This window comes from Kogia breviceps, chromosome 4, assembly GCF_026419965.1.
Source record: "Kogia breviceps isolate mKogBre1 chromosome 4, mKogBre1 haplotype 1, whole genome shotgun sequence".
Lineage (NCBI taxonomy): Eukaryota > Metazoa > Chordata > Mammalia > Artiodactyla > Physeteridae > Kogia > Kogia breviceps.
In genome coordinates this window covers 66,809,229-66,836,223 of record NC_081313.1, presented here as the reverse complement: position 1 = coordinate 66,836,223, position 26,995 = coordinate 66,809,229, and the positions used below count along the sequence as shown (strand labels likewise).

The 26,995-nt window shown below is 34.5% G+C and overlaps 1 protein-coding gene across 2 annotated transcripts in view; it reads left to right on the top strand.

Moving 5' to 3' along the window:
• Positions 1-26,995, top strand: part of EDIL3 (EGF like repeats and discoidin domains 3) — a 439,395-nt gene that overhangs the window by 224,149 nt on the left and 188,251 nt on the right. For both annotated transcript variants that reach the window (XM_059061090.2, XM_059061089.2), the window contains one exon: positions 17,397-17,510. In XM_059061090.2, the coding sequence (XP_058917073.1) occupies positions 17,397-17,510 (114 nt within the window). The remainder of the gene's footprint in view (positions 1-17,396; positions 17,511-26,995) is intronic.

Sequence of the window (26,995 nt, the reverse complement as noted above, 5' to 3'; positions counted from 1 at the left end):
TTTTCTAAACTTCTGTCGTCACATGGACAAGGTCAAAAGACAGTTGCTATACCCTCAGCTTGGATCCCAGAATGGTCACACAGGGAGCAGACTTGAGCGCAAATGTCAGTGAAGGGCTGAGCATGGAAGTATCTTTAGGTCAAAGCTGAGCTCCGCTATGGAGCCCACCTGAGATCTCCTGACACCACCACCTCTCACTGGGAAATAAATATATGCATATTATGTGCTACAGAGGTTTGTGATTATTACACAGACTAACTGTAGCTTTCATTGACTGACATACCACCATAAAACAGAACGTGTTGGAAAAACATAAATAACATTTTGGTAGTAAGAAAAACAGTGGGACTCTAGAGGCAGGAAAGAAATGTGAAAAGTGATGTATAGCTCTAATGTCTAAAGCTTATGCACAAACAGTAGGTTTATATATATATATTGGTTAAGATTATAAAAATAATGAATAGAAGGAGGAAAATAATTATTTAAGAAAATTTAGAAGGCACAGAGAATAAGAGGAGGTAGTTTCTGGAGATCATTTTCTCACTTGTATAATGAGTTACTATTGATAATGAATAGTATAGAATAATATAAAAGCCATGGACTAAATAATTGTGCACCTGCAAAATTATGTGTATATATATATTACATATATAATATATACTTGGCAGGTAGATAAAAATAAAGTGTCGATTGTATTTATGTATAATTACAATAACCTCTAAATTTCTTTAAGATATGAATTTAGTATACTTTAGTGGTAGTACCTATAAAGAGATCTACAGATTTCAAAAATATATTTGTATATTCAGTGTAATAGATTCGTCAGTAGATTTTGGTTGTTCTCTACCTCTGCATGACTTAACCAAAATACTTTAAATATTGTGGTACTTTGTGGATGGATTCTACTTTGGGAAAATATTAACATCACTCCTGAAGATAACTCTGTAGTACATTTTTTTTTAACATCTTTATTGGAGTATAATTGCTTTACAATGGTGTATTAGTTTCTGCTTTACAACAAAGTGAATCAGTTATACATATACATATGTTCCCATATCTCTTCCCTCTTGCGTCTCCCTCCCTCCCTCCCTCCCTATCCCACCCCTCTAGGTGGTCACAAACCACCCAGCTGATCTCCCTGTGCCAGGCGGCTGCTTCTCACTAGCTATCCACCCTACGTTTGGTAGTGTGTATATGTCCCTGCCACTCTCTCACTTCATCACAGCTTACCCTTCCCCCTCCCCATATCCTCAAGTCCATGCTCTAGTAGGTCTGTGTACATAAGCCTTCCTTTATCCTCTGAAACACAGAAGGAGATTTAACGAGGGTAGGGAAATAAGTTTTTCTGTGTAAGCTTAAATCATTATGCTCAGGGTCAAATTAAACAACTAAGTTAAGTAGATGGGGTTACACTTATGCTTATTATTAACTGATATTTAGTTCAATTCACAAGTCATTGGATTTTATTAAAAGGAGCTAAACTCTTTTTCTGTGTTAATCTGATAATAGCATAATACAGCAATGCAGTTTCTAATCAGACCCACTCCTCTCTGACGTAGGACCATTTGTTAAAGTGCTTGTTATGGAAATAGCCAATTATTTCAATCAGGTTCATTGCATATGATGGAAATTGTTGCCTTGAAGGCTTACTTTTAAAATGTGAAATTACATAGCAAGTAATTAATGGCATTGAGGTTTCCCTCTTACTGTATATTAAAAGAAATTAATAATAAAAATCCTGTCAAATATGCATGTGTACATGTGTGTTAAAGTTATACCTCTCATATAGGAGGAGCAAAGAGAACTAGAAGAGTTATTTCATGCTTTTTATATGAAAATTACAACTTCTTAAATAGATCCTAAGAATGCGGGAAACATACACATCAATATACTTTATGAACTTACTGCAGAAAAATTTCTGGGAAATAAGAACTATTAGGGTAGGTATGGGTAAAATCAGTTATAGTTTAATAATCTTCAGTATTCTGATAGCCATAGCAGAAATAAATCCAATCTAAAACCAAAAATATATGAGCAATAGAAAATTTTGCAGTTATGTTACTTTTTTTCCACTCATCTTCATTTAAGCCTTCCTGCAAAGCCATTCTTGAGTAATGTAAATAACCTGCAAAGCAGGAGGTGAACTACTGTGAAAAAATTAGTATTTTTGTCATTTTTATGAATACAGCTCCTTCTGTTAGTATGTTTTATTAAACTACTCAATCTTTCCAATAAGGCCTGCCTCATTTCATTTGGGCTGCATGGCTCTCAGTTTGAGGTGTTAAGCATAAAGCAAAACAAACCCCCTCTGATGTGAATTTCAGAAGGCTGATGTCTCTCATTAATTTTGTGGGCCTGTTATTGTGATGCATTGTGTGTGCATGGATGCGTGTGTGTGTGTGTGTGTGTGTGTGTAGAAATAAGTTCACAGCTGGTAAATAAGTGGATTGTAAAAAGAACCTTGACATGATCACTGTCTTCAACATCTGTTGAGCCATACTTGCCATACAGTAAAATACACATATTTAAAATGCACAATGTGATATGTTTTGACATATATATGCACCTATACAAGCATCATCTTAATCAAGATTTTGAACATTTCCATCACCCTCAGAAGTTTCTCCCTACCCATTGTAATCCCTTCCATCTGTCCCTCCAACTTCATCCCATACAACCATTGATTTTCTTTCTGTCTCTATAGATTAGTTTGCATTTCTAGAAATTTATTTAAGTAGAGTCAAATATATATATACTCTTTTTTTAGCTGTTCTCTTTCACTCAACATAATTACTTTGAGAACACTTCATGTTGTTGTTTGTATCAATAGTTCATTCTTCTCTATTGCTGAGTAGTAGTCAGTTGTATGGCTATACCATAATTGGTTTAACCATTCACTGATTGATGGACATTGGGTTGTTTCTAGTTTTGGGCTATTACAAATAACGCAACTATGACCCTTCATAAATGTCTTCACGTGGACATGACATTTCACTTCTCTTGGGTCACTACCTAGGAGTGTACTGGCTGGATCATATGGTAACTCTATATTTAAATATTGGAGAAACTGTCAAACGATTTTCCAAACTAAGTGTACTAATTTACATTCTGACCAGCAGTGTATGAGAGTTCCATTTCTCTACATCTTCATCAATACTTGCTATGGTCAGTCTTTTTAATTTTAGCCGTTCTAATAGTTGTGTAGTGATATCTTTTTCATTTTAATTTGCATTTCTCTATTGACAAATGATGTCAAACATCTTTTCATATGTTTTCCCATTCATATATTTATTTTTCTTTTTTCTGAAGGAAGTGTTTTGTCCATTTTTGTCATTTTTTTTCTTACGATTGAGTTTTGAGAGTTCTTTACATATTCTGGTTACAAGGGCTTTATCAGATAGATGTTTGATTTGAAAATATATTCTCCCAATCTGTGGCTTATCTTTTCATTCTCTTAAAATTGATTTTGAAAAACACAAGTTTATAATTTTGTTAAAGTGCAATTTATCAGTGTTGATGGCTCATGCTTTTGATGTTGTATCTTGTAAATCTTTGCCTAAATTGAACCCCAAAAGATTTTCTCCTATAATTTTTTATAGGTTTAGGTTTTATTCTAAGGTCTACAAACCGTTTTGAGTTAATTTTTGTATATGGCATGAAATATGGACCTGAGTTTTTGGTTTTGTTTGTCTGTTTGTTCATGTAGTTATTTATTTATTTATTTATTTATTTATTTATTTATTTATTTTTTTTTTTTTTACTAGATCTAATACCCTGAATAAATCAATCTGGTCCCTACTTTATTTATTTATTTATTTTGTGGTACGCGGGCCTCTCACTGTTGTGGCCTCTCCCATTGCGGAGCGCAGGCTCCGGACGCACAGGCTCAGCGGCCATGGCTCACGGGCCCAGCCGCTCCGCGGCACGTGGGATCCTCCCGGACCGGGGCACGAACCCGTGTCCCCTGCACCGGCAGGCGGACTCTCAACCACTGCGCCACCAGGGAAGCCCTCATGTAGTTATTTAAATAGTTGTTCCAGAATCATTTACTGAAAAGACTACGTCTATCTACAGAATGACTTTTACATCTTTTGTAATCATGATGTGCCTTTGTCTAGTTTTCCTCATGTTTCTGGTGCTTGGGATTTCTTTTTTTTTTTTTTAATTCTTTTTTCTTTTTATTGGTTGAAGTAGTATGAATCAAAAGAAAAATTTACTCATAATCCCACTAATTTTTTTCAAAAAGTTTAAAAAAAACCCAGTTAAATATCAGGTGAAAATCTGCTCTCCACTCATCTGATCACCCACACTTATGCTCTGATAGTAAATACTATTAACAGTTGGGAGAATATTCTTTCAGATTTTGACCACATTGATACTGACTGGTGCTTGCGATTTCTGGTGTCTGGATCTGTGATATAGTTTTCATCATATTTGTAAAATTTTTGGCCATTGTCTATTCAAATATTTTTCTGCTCACTCTTTCCAGGGACTCCAATCACATCTATTTAGGTTACCTATATACATGTGTCCCACAACTCACAGATGTCCAGTTTTTTTTTTTCCTATCGGTATCTTATTCTGTATAGTTTCTATTATATCTTAAAAATGTACTGATCTTTTCTTCTGCAATATTTAATTTGCTTTAGTTCCTTCTAGTGTATTTTTCATCTCACACATTGTGGTTTTCATCTCTAGAAGTTCAATTTGGGTCTCTTTTTCTAGTTTCCGTGTCTGTACTTAACACTTTCAATATACGGAGAACAGTTATACTACCTGTTTTGAAATCCTTGTCTGATAATTCTAAAATCTGGCTCGCGTCCTGCTTTTGCACATGTCTATTAATCCTGACTGGGGAGTTCCATCAGGACTAATGAATTTTACCTCGTTGAGTGGGAGTGTTCATACTCTGTAGTCCTATATATCTTCTTGAGCTTAGTTCTCTTACATGGTTAAATTTCTTGGAAATGGTTTGATTCTTCTGGGTCTTACTTCTGAGATTTGTTAGGTGAGACAAATGAGATCTTTAGTTCAGGACTAATTTACTCCCCACTACTGAGGCAAGGCCCTTCTAAGTCCTCTGCTCAGTGCCCCAGGTATTAGTTTATTTTTCAGTCCCACTGGAGGGAACTGGCAGTTTTCCTGGCCTGGTGTGATCTCCAAATATTGCTCCCTCTGGTCCATTTAGATGTTTTTTTCCTCAGTAGTTTCCTCACTTGCATGGGCTGCTCCATGCTCTACTGAATTCCTGAGGGAGCACTGCAGCACAGGATATTCTCTGTAGGGCCCTGTGGGGCTGCCTCTTTGTAGCCCTCTCCTCTCATTCTGTCCTGCAAACTCTAGCCTCTTGGGCTCTCCAGTCTCTCAGCTCCCTCTTTTTATTTATTTATTTTTTTTTGCGGTATGCGGGCCTCTCACTGTTGTGGCCTCTCCCGTTGCGGAGCACAGGCTCCGGACGCGCAGGCCCAGCGGCCATGGCTCACGGGCTTAGTTGCTCCACGGCATGTGGGATCTTCCCGGACCAGGGCACGAACCCGTGTCCCCTGCATCAGCAGGCGGACTCTCAACCACTGCGCCACCAGGGAAGCCCCCCTCTTTTTAATTCATAGAGTTGTCCAGGTTCCACCTGGATTCTTTCTCACTGTGCCATGGCCTGGAATCTCTCTTAAGGCAGTAAACCTGGGCAGTTGTAGAACTCACCTGGTTTGTTACTATCCTTCATTTCCTAATATCCAGTGTCTTGAAAACTGTTATATGTTTTGTCTGTTTTATTTTCTTGGTTGTTTGAGGCAGGAGGGCAAATCTGGTTCCTGAACTTTGTCTTGGCCAGAAGAAGGAGTTCTCTTGAATCCCAATGCGTTACCACTTAAAAAAAAATTTTTTTTTTGGAGTATAGTTGATTTTCAATGTTCTGTCAGCTTCAGGTGTACAGCAAAGTGAATCAGTTATAGATATACATATATCCACTCTTTCATTTTTTTAAAGATTCTTTTCCAATATAGACCATTACAGAGCATTGAGTAGAGTTCCCTATGCTATACAACTGGTTCTTATTAGTTATATATTTTATATATAGTCGTGTATATATGTCAGTCCCAATCTCCCAATGTGTTGTCACTTTTAATGAAGAAAATATGCTGATTTGTCATCCTTAGCAATAAATAAGGGAGAAAAAATAAAATATAAACATTAATGGCTTGTAGGCAGCACAATTTGGGGGCTGAGAAGTGAGTTGTTTCCTGAAGCAGATTCTTCTATGGTAGCCTTGAGTGTGGCAGATGTTTTGTTGCCTCCAGCTCTTCCAGGAAACCTCCTATAATTATGTAGATGAGATTCTGGAACTGAGGGTAATCTAGCCACCCAGCTTTTTACTTTGATGGAAACTGACATGCCTAAGAATTTTAAAAGGAGTGTTCTCTACCTTACCAGCCATTATGTATGTCTGTCAGATATAGAGCTCAGTGATCTCTCAGGCCAAATGTATGGAGAGTCAATGTTTAGAAAATAGTAAATGTCACCATTTTAGAACAAAATATATTCAGGGTATCTGTTGAATTATCCCATTCAGTGGATCAAAATTTCTATGGGCTTTGCAATTATGGGGATAAATACTATCTTTCATGCCTCTCCAAGGCAGAGCTGCTCTTCTGTAGAACATTTATGAAAATACTACCCATTTATTTACTCTGATGATAACCCCAAAAGCAGCAGTATCATTTTTATCCAGCAACCTAATAAAGAAACATTCAACAGAACAATATAAATATTGATTAGTCCATATTATAATAATGTAAATAGCTTCTTTTACAGTCCTTAAAGTTTATATTTTTCCCATAAATTACCTCATTTAATCCTTAAGAGTAGCTTTAAAGTATAATAGAGTTCATCATTTTTAATTATGCCTATGATATAAAATTTCAAAGATATTGAAATGCAAAAGCAGGAACTATTCTTATTTTATTGCCTGAGTCTACATATAACTGTAAGTAAGAGTTGATTTATGGTTATTTTTAAGAAATTATTCTAGGGTTAAGAGAAATTATTTTTCTTTATATACAAGATATAACTTGTGTATCACTGCCTTTTATTTAATTGTGACATGGCTTATATGCTTTCAACGATTCATTTTTAGTATGTTACTGTCTATGTTTTTTAAAAAAAATCATGGTCATTGAAGAGAAAAATAATTCAGCCTGATGAGTTGAAAGTTTTAATTTATTCCCTTAAAAACCTCTTTTGATAAAAATATATCTTAAAATGATATATTGGTGTTTACCCCTTCTACTTACAACTTATATATGAAATGAAATAAGTGGTTACCTGCGAGTTTCATTTGTATTGTATCTTCAAAAATACTATGAATTAAGTTGCTGATTAGAAGTGCAAGTTGGTGCAACCACTTAAAAACCAATTTGGGGGCTTCGCTGGTGGCGCAGTGGTTGGGAGTCTGCCTGCCGGTGCAGGGGACACAGGTTTGTGCCTCGGTCCGGGAGGATCCCATATGCTGCAGAGCGGCTGGGCCCGTGAGCCATGGCCGCTGAGCCTGCGCGTCCGGAGCCTGTGCTCTGCAACGGGAGAGGCCACAATAGTGAGAGATCCGCGTACCGCAAAAACAACAACAACAACAAAAAAACAATTTAGCATTATCCACTAAAGTATATAAATGACTCAGCCATTTCCCTCCTAGGTATACCCAGAGGAAATTTAATATACTTAACGTACAAGCACACTCATGGATGCTTTTATTTATAGCAACAACAGAAATGCCATTAACAAAAGAAAGGGAAAAAGCATTGTCTTGCATTTTATAGTGAGTGAAATATTATAAAGCAATGAAAATGAACTCACTGTAACCACCTGCAAAAACATTGTGAAGGAAGCCACAAACAAAAGAGCACATATTGAATGATTTCCTTTTTTTTTACTATAAAGTTCAAATACAGGCAAGAATAAAAGATACTATTTAAGAATGCGTATTTAAGTAACAAAATTCTAAATCATGAAAAGAGTGAGGCTGTGATTGCCATAATAAGCAGGAGGTCAGTTACCTTTGTGAGGGTGGAGGGGAAGTTGTGAATAGAAGGGGCATGAAAAGGCTCTCAAGTGCTGGCGTTGTTCTTGTGCTTGACTTTGGTGACTGTGAAACAGGTTGTCTCTTAACAATAATTCATTTAACTCTATTGGTTTGTGTACTTTTCTATGTGTATGCTATCTTGCAAATAATGATTTTTTTAAATGTGGATTATCCTCTTTTAAAAATAAGAATTTCAGCTGACATGTATAAAATAGATCCATGTCCTCTGTAAAGAAAGAAGCAAAAATAAATGTATTCTTTTCATCAGAATTTAAGTTAAAAGTCAAGTATAAAAGAATGTAAGAGCCAAAGACATCCATTTCTAAACAGACAAGCAGTTATGGCTTTTAGGAATAAAATTAGAACAGATACCCATTAAGCCCAAACTACTTAAGAGTTTGAGAAAATTTACTAAAAGGAATAAAGGAATTAGGGGGGAAAAGTGTTCCAAACTAAGATTTTAGGACTGGAATCTTTGGCCTAGAGCAGTAATACTAATACTACTAGAACATTTTAAACATTTTGAGATCAAGGGCTGTGTGTTCTGGCTTCTCTGCCCTCCTCAGCACATAGAGTGGTACCTTGAAGGCAAGTATGAAGTAAAAGTGAAGGAGAATTCATATTTTCTAGTGGTGGTAAAGTTAACTGGTGAAAAGCATAGATTCCTGAGACAAATTATCTGGGTTTTAATCTCAGTTTCAGCAACTGTGTGACTCTGACATATTATTTATATTTTCAATGTCTCAATTCACTCATCTGGAGAACAGTTATGATAATAGTAGCTCAGAGGGTGTGATGATATATACAAAATGTTTAAAACAAGGTTTGGCTCATAGTACAAGTGGGTGGCTGTGCTAATTGTTGTCAGTCAATTGTCATCCTGATGAGCTGTTTGTCCATACTTAGTATGTTATAGAGTTATTTTTAAGAAATTAATTCTGAACTAAGTGAAATTATTTTTCTGTATATATGAAATGTAACTGTGTGTCATTGTTATTTAAATGTGGCATTGCTTGTATGCTTTTAGTGGCTCATCATTTTTAGTATAAGTTACTGTCTATGTGGGTTTTTTTGAAAAAATTACTGTCATTGAAGAGAAAAATAACTCAACCTGGTGAGTTGTAAGTTTTAATTTATTCCCTTAAAAGCCTCTCTTGATAAAAAAAAATACATCTCAAAATGATATACTGGTGTTGTCTTTCTACTTACAACTTGCATATGAAGTGAAATAAGTGTAAGTTTCATGCATACTATATATTCCAAACCATTATGAATTAACTTGCTGATGAGTGCAAATTTTCCCCCAGTTCTTTTATTCCTCTTAGTAATTTTTCTCAAAATCTTAAGTGATTTTGGCTTAATGGGCATCTCTTATAACTTTATTCCTAAAATCTATAACTGCTTGTCTATTTAGAAATGGATTACCTTGGCTCTTATATAGCTGAAGTATTGATATATATACAAGTATAACTATATAAATAATACATTGAAGCTTACATACAGGTAAACTCTAAAGATTATGAACTGCTTCGCAAGCAGCAAAAGTTTAGTTTGAGCAAAAGCCTGAGTAGGACTCATTTGTCAATAAAGATTTTCTACTGTAGGTAGTTTTCCTTGGGGTCTGCTGAATATACGAAATGGAAAGCATGACCATATGCTGAAATTAAAGTGCTTATATAAAAGGAAAGAAAGAAAATATGGAGAAATCATATTCTAGTTGACTATTCAAGTAGGATTCCCAAATAAAATACAGCATGGCCAGGTAAATTTGAATCACAGATAAAATTTTTTTTTTATAAAGTATGAGCCAAATATTGCATGGGCATCTTGTATTTCTGTTTGCTGAATCTGGCAACCCTAAATACTAGGAAGTCTGTATACATTTCAAACCAAGCCAAATGTTTAAAGATATATGCTGTAGTCATCATGTTGTATGTATGGTCTGAGTGATACAGACTCAACATAAATTGCCCTTCCAACTCTTTGAACTATTTTTCCAAATGTTACCAGTAATGAAATTCTAGAGTGAATGAGCTTTCTAAACCACAGATCTATTCAATCCCATGCCCCCTTTCCACACTTCTTGAATTCTCTATTAACTTCTCAGTGTCCAAGGACGAAAGTTCAAACTCCTTAATTTGATTTGTAAGGCCATAAAAATCTGGTCCCAGACTACCTAGTAACCACCATCCCTAGTAGTTCCACATAGTCCCCGTGCATATCCAGACATTTAAATGTGCTCACTTCTCTCTGAAAACATTGTGTCCTTTTATGTTCCAATTATAGAAGGTGAGACCTCTTAGAACAGTTGCAGCTATCCCTGTTCACTGATGTATCCAAACATATATTCAGTATTTTAGAGCCTGATTTCATGGAAGGTGCTCATCAAAGTTTTAATGCATGAATGAGTGAGTGAATGGGTGTGTGAAAGCAACCATGTGAATCATAGCTATGCTTCCCATGTGAATCCCATCTCATTTTAGCCAGTTATCAATTTCTGATAACTCAATATAGAAAAAATCCAAAATAGTTGATCTTTAGTATTGACCATTAAAACTAGAGAGAACTGTAAGCAAACTAATTTAACATGCATTTGACAGAATAGAGTGATTGATTTTGGATAAAGCATTATGAATATGCAAAAATATATAAATTATATCATACATAATAAAAGGAAATATATGAGTTTTATACTTGGAGCACAGAACTATGGGGCAATGAAGAATCAATCACTCTTGCATATGTAGAATAATGAGATGCATATTAATTTAGAAAAATCACTTTACAGAGTAATTAGTTATAACTTGACATAACTCAGAAACATTTTCTGCAGTCAGATAGACACCTCTAAAATTCAACATTCTCTAGCCTGCTAGACTTAGTTATTGCTATTTGAAGTCTCTGAGAAACTGTGCGTTCATTCATTAGAGCACTTGTCACTTTGTACTGTAACTGATTATTTCCTCGTGTATCTGCTGTACTATAAGAGCCTTGAGAAAAGTAAGGGTCCATGATATATTAATTTTTGCGTTCTTAGAACCTAGCAGAGAACTAAGGATGGGTGGATGGATAGATGGACTTCATACACAGAGGTTCTATGCAGTGTTTGTCAACCCTGGCTACCTGGACTCCTATAAAACAATATTTATGCCTTCATTCCACCCAAGTCCATTTAAATTAGAATCTCTGATGTGGAGGCTTTGCATTGGTATGTTTTAAAAGTTCTAACTTGTAAAGAAGCATTGTTCTAAATCCATTCTCCTTAATAGAACTCCTTTAGAAGTAGGCTGGTACATCTGCCCAAATCAAGGAACTCACTGTCACAGTACAGGTGATGATTCCCCAGGTCTCTGATATTCTCGGTTTTCTTACCAATCAATGAATATTTATTGCAGGTCAGGTTACTATGCTGCATACCTCTAAGGTAATGTTCTTTGCAATTGTTTGCTGTTTGGTAAAAAATTTTACCAGAGGTATTGGCTCATTTTGGCTTCTACTGTGTTTTTTCATGTAGCTTTTATTTATGAATTTCTTCAAGGCCTCAAATATTTGAGTTATATCACCCTCTTGACTATCCCTCCCAGAACCCTTCTTCTATCTTCCCTGGTTTTGACTTTATAAGTATCTTGGAATAGCTGTCTTATCTTGCTGGCCAAATATCTAATTAAGACAATGAAAGCCTTTCTGAAATAATTTTAAATGGAGACATCCTAGAGAACTGGGCTCTACCTGGATACCGATAACAAAGTTTCTTTCATTAAAATTGAGATCTCAAAATAAATGTGAGGATGCCAGGATACAGATGAGCATAGAGTATTATCTTTGTTAGTAAGCGGTGATGGTTAAATACCTCTTGGATATTTTTTTGCACTATTGTTCTTGGTAAATGGAGGTTATCAGTAAATTATTATAAAAGGTTTGCCTGTGGTATGTTCTCATCGAAGAATGCTCATTTTAATTTGCTACTTTAAAATAAATTAGTAGCAATATAGCAAAAGCCCAGATCAAAACGGAGTTCAAGCACACAAGATTAAAAATATACTGACTTGCCCCCACAATGATTGGGAAATCCTGTAGATAGTTCTGATTATGACATAATTAAATTCAATACCTGAGTGGAAGGACAGAATTCCTAGAAATTCATCATAATTTATTCAGCCTTAAAAGAGAAATTGAAAAACCATAGACTTTAGGTAAGAAAAAATATAAAAGTTTAAATTTTAAAAGGCAGTCACTCATAGGAAGTCTGGAGAATATTTAATAGCTAATGGGGAGCCTGGGAAGATGGGTTACAAAGGGTCAAAATAGCAGACTCATGAAAATAAGCACTTGCAGGCTATTTAACAGTCAATAACAATATTGCAGGAGGAAAGACAGCCCAAGAGAAGGGAATAAGGAAACCAGGGAATTATATCTTTGCAAAGAAAAAAAAGAGCTTAGTTATGGTGTCCTTTTAATATATCAAAACAGGGGTGCTCAGCCTGAGAATCAGTTGTTCCTTTCTTGATGCTCATGGGACCTGGATATACGTGGGGATCAAAAGGAGATAGTTTCACGAGTGAATTAAGTTGTCTTTTTTCCTCCACTCAAGAGGAGGTTACATGGATTTCTGTCCTAAACAGGATTGGATGTCCTAGTCTAAATGGTGGTCAATATTCAAAATATTCTAGGCCAAGTTGGCAAAGTAAATGTAGTTGAACTACCGGGGCCAGATGGCATCCACCCCAGGAGTTCTAGAGAGACTCAAGGGTGAATTGGGAGATGGCCCAAGAGTGCAATGTGAAATCATTCCTGTTCTGCAGATTACAAATGGGAGCCAGTTTGAAAACTAATTAATTAATTAATTTAGTTAATCGATTGATTTTGAAAGTTTCCACAGGATGCCCTAGCAATTAGACTCCGCAAATCTCCATTTCCTCTCTGACCAGCTAGTGGAGTCTATAATGAAGAATGGGATTTCTGAATATTTAAATATAATTATCTGAAAAGAAGCAACATCATTTCTGTGGCAAGAAATCATGCCCAGAGAAGCCACTGTTTTTTGAAGACACTGATAAAGGAACTAGCAAATATAATTTTGATTTTCAAAAACTCTTTGACAGCCTACTACTCCAAAGTCAGTTTCATGGGCTTTGGGGCTGTAATTTGCACAGTGATGGGTCTGACAAAGATCCAGAAAAAAAGACTAGGAGTAACTGAGCACTTCTCATGATGCACATGTGTATAAGTTCAGGAGTACTCAGAATGATCTGAATGAATATATGTGTTTTTCAATTACTAGAGGAGGCTTCTCACAGTGACATCTCCAGAGGGTGCATGGGTTGACATTATTTCCGTTAGCAAAAAGCCAAGCCTAAGAGGGAAGACTACAGCACACCTTCACAAATCTGTATAAGGTGGACTAAGGGCAAAATAATGGTAAAGATAAAGAGACTAAATTATGCATATAATATGAATGAATCTATATAAGTATTTACAACAGAAAAAGTGTCTGGACATCCTTTTAGAGTACCTTTTGTTTCAAAGATATGCATGCTGTTGTGACCAACTATCTATTCTCTCATCTCTTCATCTCCTTCCTTCCCTCCTTTGCTTTGCTTTGCTTTTTAATTCCTTCACATACACACACACACACACACACATCACATCACAAGTCTGTATCCAGAAATCATGCTCAGCTCCTACCACTGTACTTCAGTCAGCTAGAGGGTGGACAGCAAAGATTTATGTTTTCAGAGTAAGGAATCAGGACTCAACTGGGTGTCTTAATTATAAAATTGAGCTTTGAATGATGTTATTTTTTAAAAACAATTCTCAGGAAGCAGTCATAGAACTAAAAACCTCAAAAAATGATAGCTATTATTATTATAAATGAACCATAAAAATGACCAAATATGGAGATTCCTATTTTGTATGGAACTGCTATGTCAAATTTTTCTTAGTTATAAAATAATTTATTATATCTCAGTATATTTGTAATAGATGAGGACTTTTTTCTGGAAATAATAATGTCATGATCTGTGACAAAGAAATATGTATGTGATTTATTACAGAGAAGTTTAACTTTCATTTCATTATATTCTGTGAGTATTTATATCTAGTCTTTAATTAAACATGATTTATTCCAATTGAGGTCTGTTTCCGTTTAGATTGATTGCAGTGTTAATCACAGTGCAAACAGCCTTTACCGCTGAAAGAACTCTTGCAGTATACTGATGTGTAAAGGCTTCTGTGTAATTTGCATCTGTTATCTGAGCCTACATGTTACTAGATGTGTACATAGGCAGAAATGTTTTACTTATTTGCTACTATATTAAAGTATGTAACTCATTTAATATAATGTTTTTATTTTTATGAATTTAGATCAAGGTAGTTTTTTGATTTAAAACAAAAAATGCACAAACAGTAGAGGATCTTTTTTTTTTTTTAAATCACAAACTAAGTATGGCCAGAAAGCATTTTCATTTCAGCAAATGCAATTCCACCTCATGTTAACCTCTGGGTAAAGGTGTAACTGTAGTTTTAGAAACAAATGTTCTTAATTTTAACTTCCATTGTTGATGATTGTAGACCTGGTCTGATGAACAAATAGATAGAAGTTCAAAGATCGATTAGTCTCAATTAAATTCACATTCTCATGTGTTAAGTACTAATCGTGTAAAAACTTAGAAGAAATGAGGAAGCAAAGAACAACGGTAACTGTATATCCTTAATAGTACATATAATAACTCTTGATTGTTCTCACATCATCAACTATGAAAACTTCCTTCTATTAACATTTCAAAGCAGCAAGAGCTGGGTTTGATTTTACTCATGATATAGGCCAATATTAAAATGAGAAATGTTCAGGTAAGGTAATTCTCTTACCTGAGATTAAAACATACGTTGTACCTCTTAGCATCAAATCCTGGGTGTGTCTCTGTCCAGCCTTCTTTCATTTATTTAAGTCCTTCCCACGTATGGCTTTTCTAAATCTTTCTAGGGTACAAGGGCATAGAGGATACCCTCTCAGCGGGCTCCAAGCCTTCAGTGCCAAAAGAGAATAGCCAGTTCCCTCAGCTGGCACTAAGAGTTCATGGTAATCTGGTCCTTATCTACATCCTCAGATTTGGTTCCCAGCATCCCCTTCCCACTCTGTCCTCCAGACAAACTGTGCTATTTGTGTACTTGAACACACCGTCATACCATGCACGCTTCTCTTCAAAGTTGTGACTCATTCTGGATCCCTGCTTGGAAATACAATACCCTCTTCATCCTGTTTTTATTAATCCTAATTAAAACTTTCCTTCAAATCCAAGATGAAATTCTATTTCCCTTATGTGCTCTTTTTCCAGACATTAATTAATACTCAGTTTCTTCCCTATAAGTATATAAAAGAGTAGCCTTTTATGTCTAACTTTACAAAATAAGGCAATGCATTCTTTAAGATATGAAGATTTAACTTCTTGTCAGGCTCTGACATATCTCACCTAAAACAAATTGTAGTAGATATGATACTGGGAAAGACATATTAAGCATGTTCCAGAGTAGCCAGTCATTGTCATTTCCTGACATTCATCTGGTAAGAAAATAAATAGCACAGTGACTTTTGTGCTATTTTCAAAGTTTAATGAAAATGTTTTGCATGTTAGTCCAATATAAATAAGAAGTGAATTTTTGTTAAGACAAAAAAAGCTAAATATTTCATCAGATGAGAAAATGAATAAGTGACATACTCTTCCTTCCTTCCTTCCTTCTTGCTTAAGAGTTTTAGTGTCAAATATTTGTGTCTATTATATTTTATAGTACACAGCTGTTTTTTAGAGATGATCAGATTCTGATTTTATCCTATTGTTTGATATTATAAAATGCTCAAATTATTCAGATTCTGTCTGAACACAGTCATGAATTGTCTCTACTCTCAAACTGTAGCACTTGACCAGAAACCAAAAGGGATGGTTTTTTCAGAGAAAGTGGTCACCTGCCTAAAGAAATTTAGACCAAACTTTGCCATAAACTTAGAATGAAAGGATGACCAAATCTGCTTCCAGGAGGAGATGCTGTTTATAAGAAAGAAGTTAAAGGAGAGGGCAAAATAGAGGTTTCCTAGTATTTTGTCCTTGTTTGATATTAAGTGGGTAGTTTAATGATCATATTGTTTTAAGCACTATGAAAACCCAGGACTTCAGAATAATTTTTGATACATTGTAGTGTATCCAAAGGCACATTACACATCTGAAATAATTTTTTTCAGATTGTTTGCACCACTGTTGTGTTATAAATTTTATCAAGAAATATTTATTGGGCACTAGTGGTTTTCCAGATAGAGTGTGGCATCTGTGGAGGTACAAAGAACAGTGCAGGACAGGTCCTGCATTTGTAAACTTCACAGATTGACTAGGTGAAAGGCACATAAACAGACAGTCCCTAAGTAACACCATTTAGATATGTAAGAAGGAGTTGTGGGAATAAGAACAGAGGAGGATTTCAATTGAGATAGATGATAGGAAGGGAAAGTGATGGGGAGCGGTGCATGTCCTCCAATTACTTTACTAGCTCCCACAGAACCTAGCTTGGTGCTGAGCTTAGATGAAATGATGTGTAAATATCAGTGATTGATATTTGACTGAATTAGTCTTTATTCTTTTTTCATCCAAAATCCCATTTGTTGTCCTGTTGTCCAAAATTAGCGTGGAAATTAGTATAGTTTGCTGAATGTTTTATATTTCATATGATTTTGCATCAGGTATAATAATGATATATAAAAGGTAAGTCCCTTTAGCCCTCCTAACTTTAGAAACCCTTGAATGAGATTAGGAAGTGATCATTTACATTTATTATACTTTGCATATAACAAGATTTAGCTATTAACTCCAATTTACTTCTAGTTGCATTCATCAAAGGCGAACTATTTAGAAACTAAAACATCTCTGTCAGTTGGAATTTTAATGAATTAAGATGAAATGAGACTGTTAATTGGCAGTGGTTGCTGCTGAGGAGGTTTCTAGAGCTTGTGATACCAATTCATTTCTCTATCAGGGTTAATTTGTTTGATTTAATTCTAAGGATACGCTGAATATTTCCCCAAACTGTTCATATTTATTTTCAGGATAGGAGAGTGGTTTAGTTCTGTTGGATTTGGATTCTCAATTCCATTTGAACTGGATTTAATTTGATTGCTAATAAATTGTCAATTGTAGGCACCATTTATATTATTGACTAGAGACATACACACACACAGCATTATATAGACTTTGTTTTATTTGAAATGCCTAAAACCTTCTAATAACTGATCATTTTTTCACCAATAATTCTCTTCCTCTCTTCTCTCTATTTTCCTCAGATATTAATGAATGTGAAGCTGAGCCTTGCAAAAATGGTGGAATATGCACAGACCTTGTTGCTAATTATTCCTGTGAGTGCCCAGGAGAATTCATGGGAAGAAATTGTCAATACAGTAAGTATTCATATATATATATATATATATATATATATATATATATATATATATATATATAAACCTTTATTTGCATAGTCTCCATTTATTATGGAATCTGGGCCAAAATCAATACTAATTTGCTTCCAGATTTCATAATGTATTGAAATGGCACATTTCATACTTCTTGATGTTAATGTTATTAATGTGCATCTATTCTCCAGGATGTGTCTCACTTAGAGCATGATAGGCATAGGAGTGGTTGCCTTGTGGTCTCAAAGGAGGTCAACATTTCCTCAGAGACCCAAGTACATCTCTCCCATGAATCACATTTTGGCTTTTGAGTTGTGCATATGACCCAGTTTTCTCCCAGAGTGGTTACTCTGTTTCAAACAGGAAATTCAGAGCATTCTAACCAGATACTTTGTCACCAATAAAAGGTAGAGATTAATGAGGGTTCTTATTGAACTGGCCAGCACATCAGTAAGAGTTTGACATGCTATTTATTTGTCTTCTTGAAAGCCTAAGACAGTAGGGTCTTGAGATGATGGATCAAATTATAGGGTAATAATTTGCCTGAAATGTTTACAAAGAAGCACAAAGCACCCCACCTTCTCCAAAACAAATATAATACCTAGGGAGAGGTAGTAACAGGATTATAGTCAGTGAGAGGAGACCAGAAGTGGGCACAAATTCATGCTAACAAGAACAATAGTCACGTAGCTTAATAATTGTTGGGCACTTATAGAAACTTCATAGTGCTACTACTTTGATGTATATAATGCTATTAGAGCATTGTAACATTATGCAAATTCAAAAGGCAAATGCAGATAAGAATTCAGACATAGAAACTGAGACACATAGGCTATGTTGTTTGCCGGGTTCTCACAGTTAGTGACGGAACCAGGACTGGAAGGAATCTAGAATTAGGTCTTGTGATTCCCAGTTCAGTGTATTTTCCTCTAAACCAAGAATGATATCTCTTTGGATAGAGCTGAACAAGATAAATTTGAAAGCACCCTCCACCTCCACTTTGTCTCTTACACACACACACACACACTCACACTCACACTCACACTCACATTCACATTCACTCTCTCTTTAGCCAGAGTAACAATTTTATTTCTCACTTTCCCTCTCTTTCTTCCTCCTTGACAATGGTAATTTATAAAATAAAACAAGGAAAATGATTGAAGAATTTATTTGGGTTATGTATATAAACAAAATGATGATACAGAGATTCTCATTACCCTAGTCCTGAAAATCTTCATTAAAATAATGAAATTGTGAATATCAAAGAAATACCTTGGATGGGGGAAAATATTTCTAAGCTTAAAAATAATTGTAGAAGGACATGGAGCATGAGTTAATAAAGGAAGCTTCAGGCCTGGATGAATGGAAGGAAAGGACAGTATGAGTAAGCAGGTTGATCGTACAACTGGATGACCAATAGCCACCCAGTCAACAAACCTAGCAACCTTCCTATAAAGCATTTAACTGACCACTCACTAAATTAACTTCAATTCAGTTTCAACTGGTCCTTGGCCCACCCAGGCCCAGCTCTTGCATCTTTTTTCTTTTGGTTCATGGGACCTGAATATGGCTGCCTAGTCAGCCTTTGCCCCCTGTACTGACCAAGGAGCAACTAGATAGCTAGTTGGTTTCCTACCTATTGAAAATGGAAGGAGACCTTGATGTGAGCTAGAAATTGAAACCAATGACTAAAGCCTAGTCATCCCTCCATCAGAGATTTTACTGAAGTCACCACATCTGAAAATACCCTTGAAAAGAAAGAAACCTGATAGGTTAGGAAGGATGTATTGAAATAGACTTTGAACTTAATGGCCATTAGTTTGAATCTAATGTCCATGCTATTGAGTTTAATGAAATTCTTTGTTTTTCTCTGACTTGGTTTTATATTTGTAAACTATTTATATGTAAATCCAGACTGCTCTTTGAACATGCATGTGATGGTGGAGTGCCTCCCTTAACCTATCGTATGCTCTGACATTCTACTGTTTCCTCTGTTCATCTCTGTGCCCTGACAGATGTCAGAACAGGTCACCTAAGGTACAATATAAAATATGTTCCTCTTGGGGTATTTGTTTCTACTGCATTGATTTATAAGAGTATGTAATAAATTCAGGATTCTGATTCTTCCCATTGTCTAGGTTTCTGAGATTATGGTTTTGCTTTTTGTCTGTGGCTTTGTAGAATGTTTAGAAAATCCACAGTAAGAAAGTGCATCTTGCCACAGTGATGATTTAGTGATATGCATTGAGAACGTAGAACATTCACTCACTACATGGCATATAGAAGCACCTGCAGGTTACAGGTAATGCTAGCTCCCAGCTGATTGAGTTTAGGATCTTAGGAGTTGACATTACATAGATTATAACCAATTTGCATACTTCAACTCTGAAGTAAGATTGATGAACTTTCTTCAGGGTTTGTATGCTCTCCCACAGGGGTCCACTAGGTCAACTTACACCTGCAATAATGGGAGAGAAGCCATTTGTTTCAGCAGATATTTCATGTGAGAGAGGGAAAGGAGAATGATGGAGACTAACTGCTCAGGGATTAGAGGACACCCATACTGAAGTGTTGTTATCCTTGTGTTCACATTCAAGCTGTCAGTCTAATTTGGGGCTGCTGCACTTATATTTGCCTCACTTGTACCACTTCTTTCTTATTTGTACTGATGGGTTAATTAAGTTTTAGTATATTTTGCAATGGTGTTATGCAAATGGATTTGAAATAAGAGAGGTAGACAGGGATCTGTTTCTCATTTTAGGCCATTTCTACATGCGGACATCTTGATAGTTTATCTGAGATCACTTATTTATTTCTCACTCATTTCAAATAATCAACAGACATGTGAATGCTATGATCTGACCAACTACTACTGCTAATGAGCCTTGAAAATATAAAAGTGGTAATTTTGGAGGTTGCTTTCTTCAGGGTGTAGACAGACTGATCTTGATATCTGTCTACTTATCATCAAAAGATTTGTTTTTCTCAGATCTTAACCTTTTCTCTGCATTTTTCTCATATTTACCGTACCTTCAATTTTAATCAATTTATTACTACTACCTTTATCAGTATAATTAAATATTTTTAATATTAATGATATTCTACATTTTTAAAACCTAAGTATATTTATTCATTTTCAGTTAAACCATTAAAGGTAAGATGTTTATGCTGAGATGCTAGTTTAATATTATTTTTTAAATTATGTGACATCTTCATTTATAATGTATATCTTTAATTAATATAGCTATTAAGTACTTTCACTTTGTAAGGAATAAATTTATATTTAACCCTATCTATTATAACACAATGCCTATGTGGTAATAATTATTACACATATCAATCACCTATTAAACATTTTCAGTAACAATATAATTATTTCAAATGTTAACAACAAATATTTTAATATATGGCAAAGGATCTGCCTGTAATTTTCACACTAATTATTTTCTAATTAATATTTACAGGTTAGGTAAGGCAATAATACATCTGATTTATATAATTTTAGTTTAGATTTCCATATATGGTTTGTACAACTTATCATTGACTCTGAGAAATCTCAGTTATTTTTTAGTTTTATTCTTCATTTTTTATTACAGGGGTTTTAAGTTTGATTATTTATTTTAATTGAAGTTACTTTTGAGTGTTACATGAAAATCGTTTAGATGTTTCCATAATATCTATTACAGTATTACAGATACACTTCTAATTTAAGTTCTAATTTATACTCCTTTGTCACTTTTAAATGATATAAGTTCAAGTGTTCAGATAGCCATTTTCATAAACAGCTTGAAAGGACAATGTTGATGAACTGGAATGAGAAACCTATATATCAACCATTTAGTAAAATACCTAGGCCAATACATTTTGTAAGCAAGCAAGTAATTGCATAAATAAATAAGTAGACACAAGGATTTTGAGTTATCTAAAAAGTTAAATCTAGTTTAGTTCCCTTTTTCTTTTGTTATAATTTTGTGAAATTTTAAATTTTTAAACAACTGCTTATCTTTAGTAACTGACTGTGTATTGAGAACAAAATATGTAGAAGTCAGCTTTAATGCCTTGCATACCATGTTTTACAAGTACATAAATTTAGGAAATCCAGTGGCATTAACATAATTTTTAATAAACAAATATTGTTAATTCAACCAAAACCATTATAGGAGATAGGAGTTGCTTTAGTTTTTAAAAAATATGACATCATAACATACTTCTGAACCACAAACACCTAAGTTCATTTCTTTATGTTTTCATGTTTACAATTATTGTAAGCTGTCACTGTTATTTGATCAAGTACTTTAGTGAATGATGAACAGGAACTAACAGTGGAAAAATAATTTCAGTATTTTCTTATCTAATATAGATGGTCAGAGATTATAGTTTTATCCTATCTAACACTAAATTTCTACTCTGCTATATCCAGCTATGACATAGATCCAAAAGCAAAATATAAGAGATTCTGATTAAAATAAAGAGTTTTAAAAATAAAAGGTGTTTATGAGGAAGTAAAGATTAGAATTAAGACACATAAATTTAATGAGAAAGTTGTGTTAAGTATTAAAACATACTTAATGTATATAATTATGTGTTCAATAAATAAACTAGCCACAAGTATTTATTGAGTTTTTCTTAACTATGTACAGAATTTTCAGAACATGTATTAATGAATTAATTCATTCACCAAATTGGATCCAACACTAGCCACCCCTTAGAACTGGGGCAACAATGACAGTAAAATTCAGTTCCTATTTTCATGGAGTATAGAGATCAGTGGGAGAGAAAAACAGGAATTACATAATGTCTAATTACAAAACATGATAAGTACCATGAATGAAAAGAAGAGAGAGCCATGACAGGGGTGCCTGTTCTGTTTTGGGGAGTTTAAGGAAGTAACATTTGAACTGAGTCCAGAAGCACATATAGTAGGTACCAAACAGAGGGCAGGCTATGGAGATGAAAATTTTACAAGAAGGACAATATGCTCAAGGATAAACAGACCCTTTGTCCTTAAGAATCTTAATATTAAGTGGATGAGCTCTGATTGCTGTATGATAATATGATGAGGTTTGTAGAATGATCACTTACCTTTTAGTCTTTGACAATATGGAGTCAAGACTAGTTGATGGCAAGCATATTTATATATTAATAATCCATCTCATAAACTATCATTTTATGCATCTACAAGGGATTTTTAAAACACCAAAATAGACTTTAACTTTTGCAAGTGTAACAAGAAATCAGAAAAACAAAAATAATCATTAATGGTAATTCTAGTTTTATTCCAGATAAAAATAGCTGCTCTGTTTTAGAATTTTGAAATGGTGATTTGCAACAATTTTTGTCTTTGAATGCATTGCCTAATATCAATGTAAGATTACTTTCCTTGAATACATAGGATAGGAATTAATCCAGAACTCCAATAGGACAGGAGAAGGACAGCTTACCTCAGGCTGTCACATTTTGTGAACATAAAAAAAAGAAAGAAAGAAATCGACTATAGGTTGATGAAAGTTTTATATTCAGGATTAATTGTATAATGTTATTCCGATATACACAATATTTTAAAATCTACCCATAAATATATAGACATATAAGTGGAAATAACCATAACTATAAATACTTGAGCATAGATAATTATTTTAGCTTAAATTCTCATTCTTTTTAAAGACATGACAATAAGTACAAAAAACACAGAATACTGTGCAAGAATATCAATAGCCGTCAAGGAAAGAAGTGATTCCAACATTACTGCAGGATGCAGTCTTTGCAACAATAAACACAAAAAAATTGACTCAATGACAAAACCGAATTGGATTTTCTGTGTCTGACACAGAAGTTCCATCTTCAATCAGTTGCCTCTGGGTATATTTTTCCAAATGTTGCCCAACAGTTTTGTTCAGACATACCACACTTTGAAAGTTCATCTGCTGTACATTAAAGTGATAATCTAAAAGGAAAGACAGAAAAAATATCTGCAGAATGCTCAAATAGACCCCCTAGGATGTACTAAATACATCTAACAAATTGAATCAGATTCTTCTTAACTGTATTTTGTATTTGATTACAAATAATTACTGAAACATTCAGTAAGACCTTCTTGTTTTTCAAATTATGTAACATTCCCATTATGCACTAACCTGCATATGTCCAGGGATTAAAATTTAGTTTTGCATTTATTCTCCAGGCTAAAACTCATTTTAATATACCCTATCTCAGAAACCAAGTAAGATAAAGTATGCAGAGATCAGGAGAGTTTGGGAACAGTATAACTTGATTTCATCTTCATAACATTTAGAATGGTAGTGTATGATTGAGAAATGTTGTATTTTTCTCAGACTGTAAATATCAGTCTTTTCAACCATCACCCCATCCTCACCCTTGACAAAAAATAAAGGTAGAGCTCAAATAAAATATTACACTATAGAATACCAAAAATCTCTCTATAAGGAAACTGCTAGAAAAGAAGTCATCCTAGGACTTGAAAGTTGAAACATGGTTAAAATGTAATTTGTGGGCTAGTCATTATTCTTTACATGTGTTGCCATGGCATTTTTGGGTACTTAGGTGAAATTTTGGGTCTGAATATCAAAGTGAGGCTGAAATAGTTTTTTCATAATGGGGAAATTACAAGCACAAATCACTGTGGTTTCTGCTTTTATCAGAGTCACTGAACAGCAGAGATAAATAATGCTTTTCTCAAATAGGAGAAAGAAAAGAACATAGATGGTTTCTGATCTTTTACCAAATGTGCACAGTTTTCCAGGATTTCCTGAAATCCCAAGGGTTTCAAACAGTAGCAGTAAAATTTTACTGGCACCCAAGGAGCTGAGTTGAGCGAGACACCAATCCCAGCATGCCCCTGGCTGCAGTTGTCAGCTACATAAGCAGACTTGGAAGTGATAGCTTCCAACAGCATGTAACACAAAGAGCCTCGTACATGTTTTGAGTTTCATCTTCAAAGCATTCTTCTTCACCTGAAGGAGAAGGGCCCAACAGATTTATTTCCTGCATGGGCATATTGAATTATAGGTGCAACTTGCACGTCCTGATAAGCTAGGACAGCTAGTTATTAAAATGCAGGTGATAACTCAGGGAAACATAGGTAACAAAGACTCAGATTCAAGAATCAGATGAGAATGGTGAAGTGGTAAGGTTGAATGTTAGTGCCAACGGAGATATTAAAAAGAATAAAGAATATAATAAGATTACTAAAGATAGAATTTAAGATAAAGAAATTCTATCTGCAAAGGGACAAAAAATAAAAGAGTAATTAGAGAGAAATTGAGAATCAAGACTTAGAGAGGGCAAAGAAAATAGTGTTTCCAAAACAGGAACTGGTCAAGGAAATGGATACCTAAGAAAAGACTTTTAATTTGGATCCTCAAATCATTATTAGTCCTTAAATAATTGTGGTGGGTGGTAAAGAGAGTGCCAGATTTCAGCTCTTCCAGATCAAGCAGGTGCTGAGGAAGAAATAAAAGCCACAGACCGCTTCTCCCAGATAATAGTGCGCTGGACTTTGAGCATATCTTAAAACTCAAAGAGCCATTAAAGTGGCCAAGGACCTAAAAATGTATTTCATAATAGTTACCTTAACAGCGTTATCTGGTCAATAATACACATTCTTTTTAGAGCTCTAAAGGGAATGGACACATAAAGTATCCAACTTAAAAATAAATTGAACTTGAGGAATATGGTTCTATAAAAAGAAATAGAGTCAGAGCAAAGTCAATAAATTCAATACTAAAATTCAAGGAAAACAGGAGCAGGGACAGAAAATAAACTATTCTGACAAGAAAAATGGACAGAAGTTATCGTTATAATAAGGGAGCCTATAAATACTCAGCACTATTATCTAACTACAAAACACTGAAGAATTGAAACCGCATCTCTTAGCTCCAAGAAATCCGAGGAAATTTTGGTGGTATGTTCAAAATAAAATTATATTTTTTTGGTACACTCAGGCAGACACACAACTTGTTGAATATCCATAAAATGACTATTTCATTTATAGATGTTACCTCATATCCACTCAGCAGTCACTTAATAATGCCTTTTCCTTTCCCATTAGAATTATTCCTGGATTCTACCACTGTTAATAATTTTCAGTATAACAAAACATGAGCACTTTCCTACAGAGATTAATATAAAGGATGTTCTCAGTCCCACCCCCTTAAGTGCTTAATGCAGAGTTTTTGACCAAGGGTACAGGATCTTCGGGGATGGATAGAATTTAGGGTATCTGTGTTTCTTGATGAGAAAACAAAAATCATATGTTTATTTTTACTCATGGCTCCCTGGAACTTAGAATTTCTATCCATTACAAATGTAGGCAACAATGAATCATCGCATTAGCAATACCAATGACTTTGTCACTAATAGAAATCACAGATATTTTCATACCACATTATACTTGTACATAGCTGAAAATACCATTTACCGTTTTCACTATAAGAAATTATAGCAGTCCTGCCACCACCTTTGTTATTTAATGTGTTAATAGATGAGCACACGTATTATTGTATCACACATCTTAAAATATTTTGGTAATTACTTTGTACTTCTCTTTATTTCATTTTATGAACTAAAAAGCATTATGCTGAGAAAGGCCTCTAGGCTTTACAAAACTGATAGAAATATCCGTAGTGCAGACAAGGTTCAGAATCCTGGGTTATTGGCTTATTGGTTTCAAAAGATATTTTTTCCTCCTGGATAATATGGATGAAGCTTTTGGAAATAAAAGCTATTAATGATCCATTTTCATTGAATGTCCATTTCTAAGCTCACTTCTGAGTTTTGTTCTCTAGCTCCATGTATAAAAAATATAAGCAAAATAGCAGAAGATGATACTGTTAAGCCACATTTTTGTCACTGTGTTTACAGGTGTTTTAATATCAGGGTTGAGTTTTTACTGAACCCATTGCTGCTTCTCACCAACAATGCAGTTTAGAAAGTTTGTAACCCTATAGAGAATTGATGTATTAAAGACAAGAGAAAAAAGATAAACTAAAGAATATCCCTCCTGTCCAAGGGCTACAGTCTGAAGTTGAGCACATTCTGCTTTTTACCAGGACCTTTTTAATTTTCTCAAAACCAATTATAATCTGTGTAAAATTTTATAATCAATTTAGTTATTTGGGTTGCCAGTGACATATACACAGTTGCTTTAAAAGAATGCAACTTGTGTATGAGTTAACCAAAAATTGCTAGTGGTCCAGAGTCACAGAATCAAGTACAAAGTAAATGTGGATTGCTCATTACATGAGAAAAAAAAGCCAATCTATTAAGTTATATTTTTAGTTGATGTTCACATCAGTTTTAAAACATCCGGGTATTGTCACTAAATGCATAATTAAGTCTATTTTTCGAATTTAGTTCTTATTTCATAGTAGTTCTTATTTTCATAGTACCTAGAATTATTTTAAGCAGTGTACGCTTCTAAGACTCATGTGATTCTATCATTTACTTGGACTTCT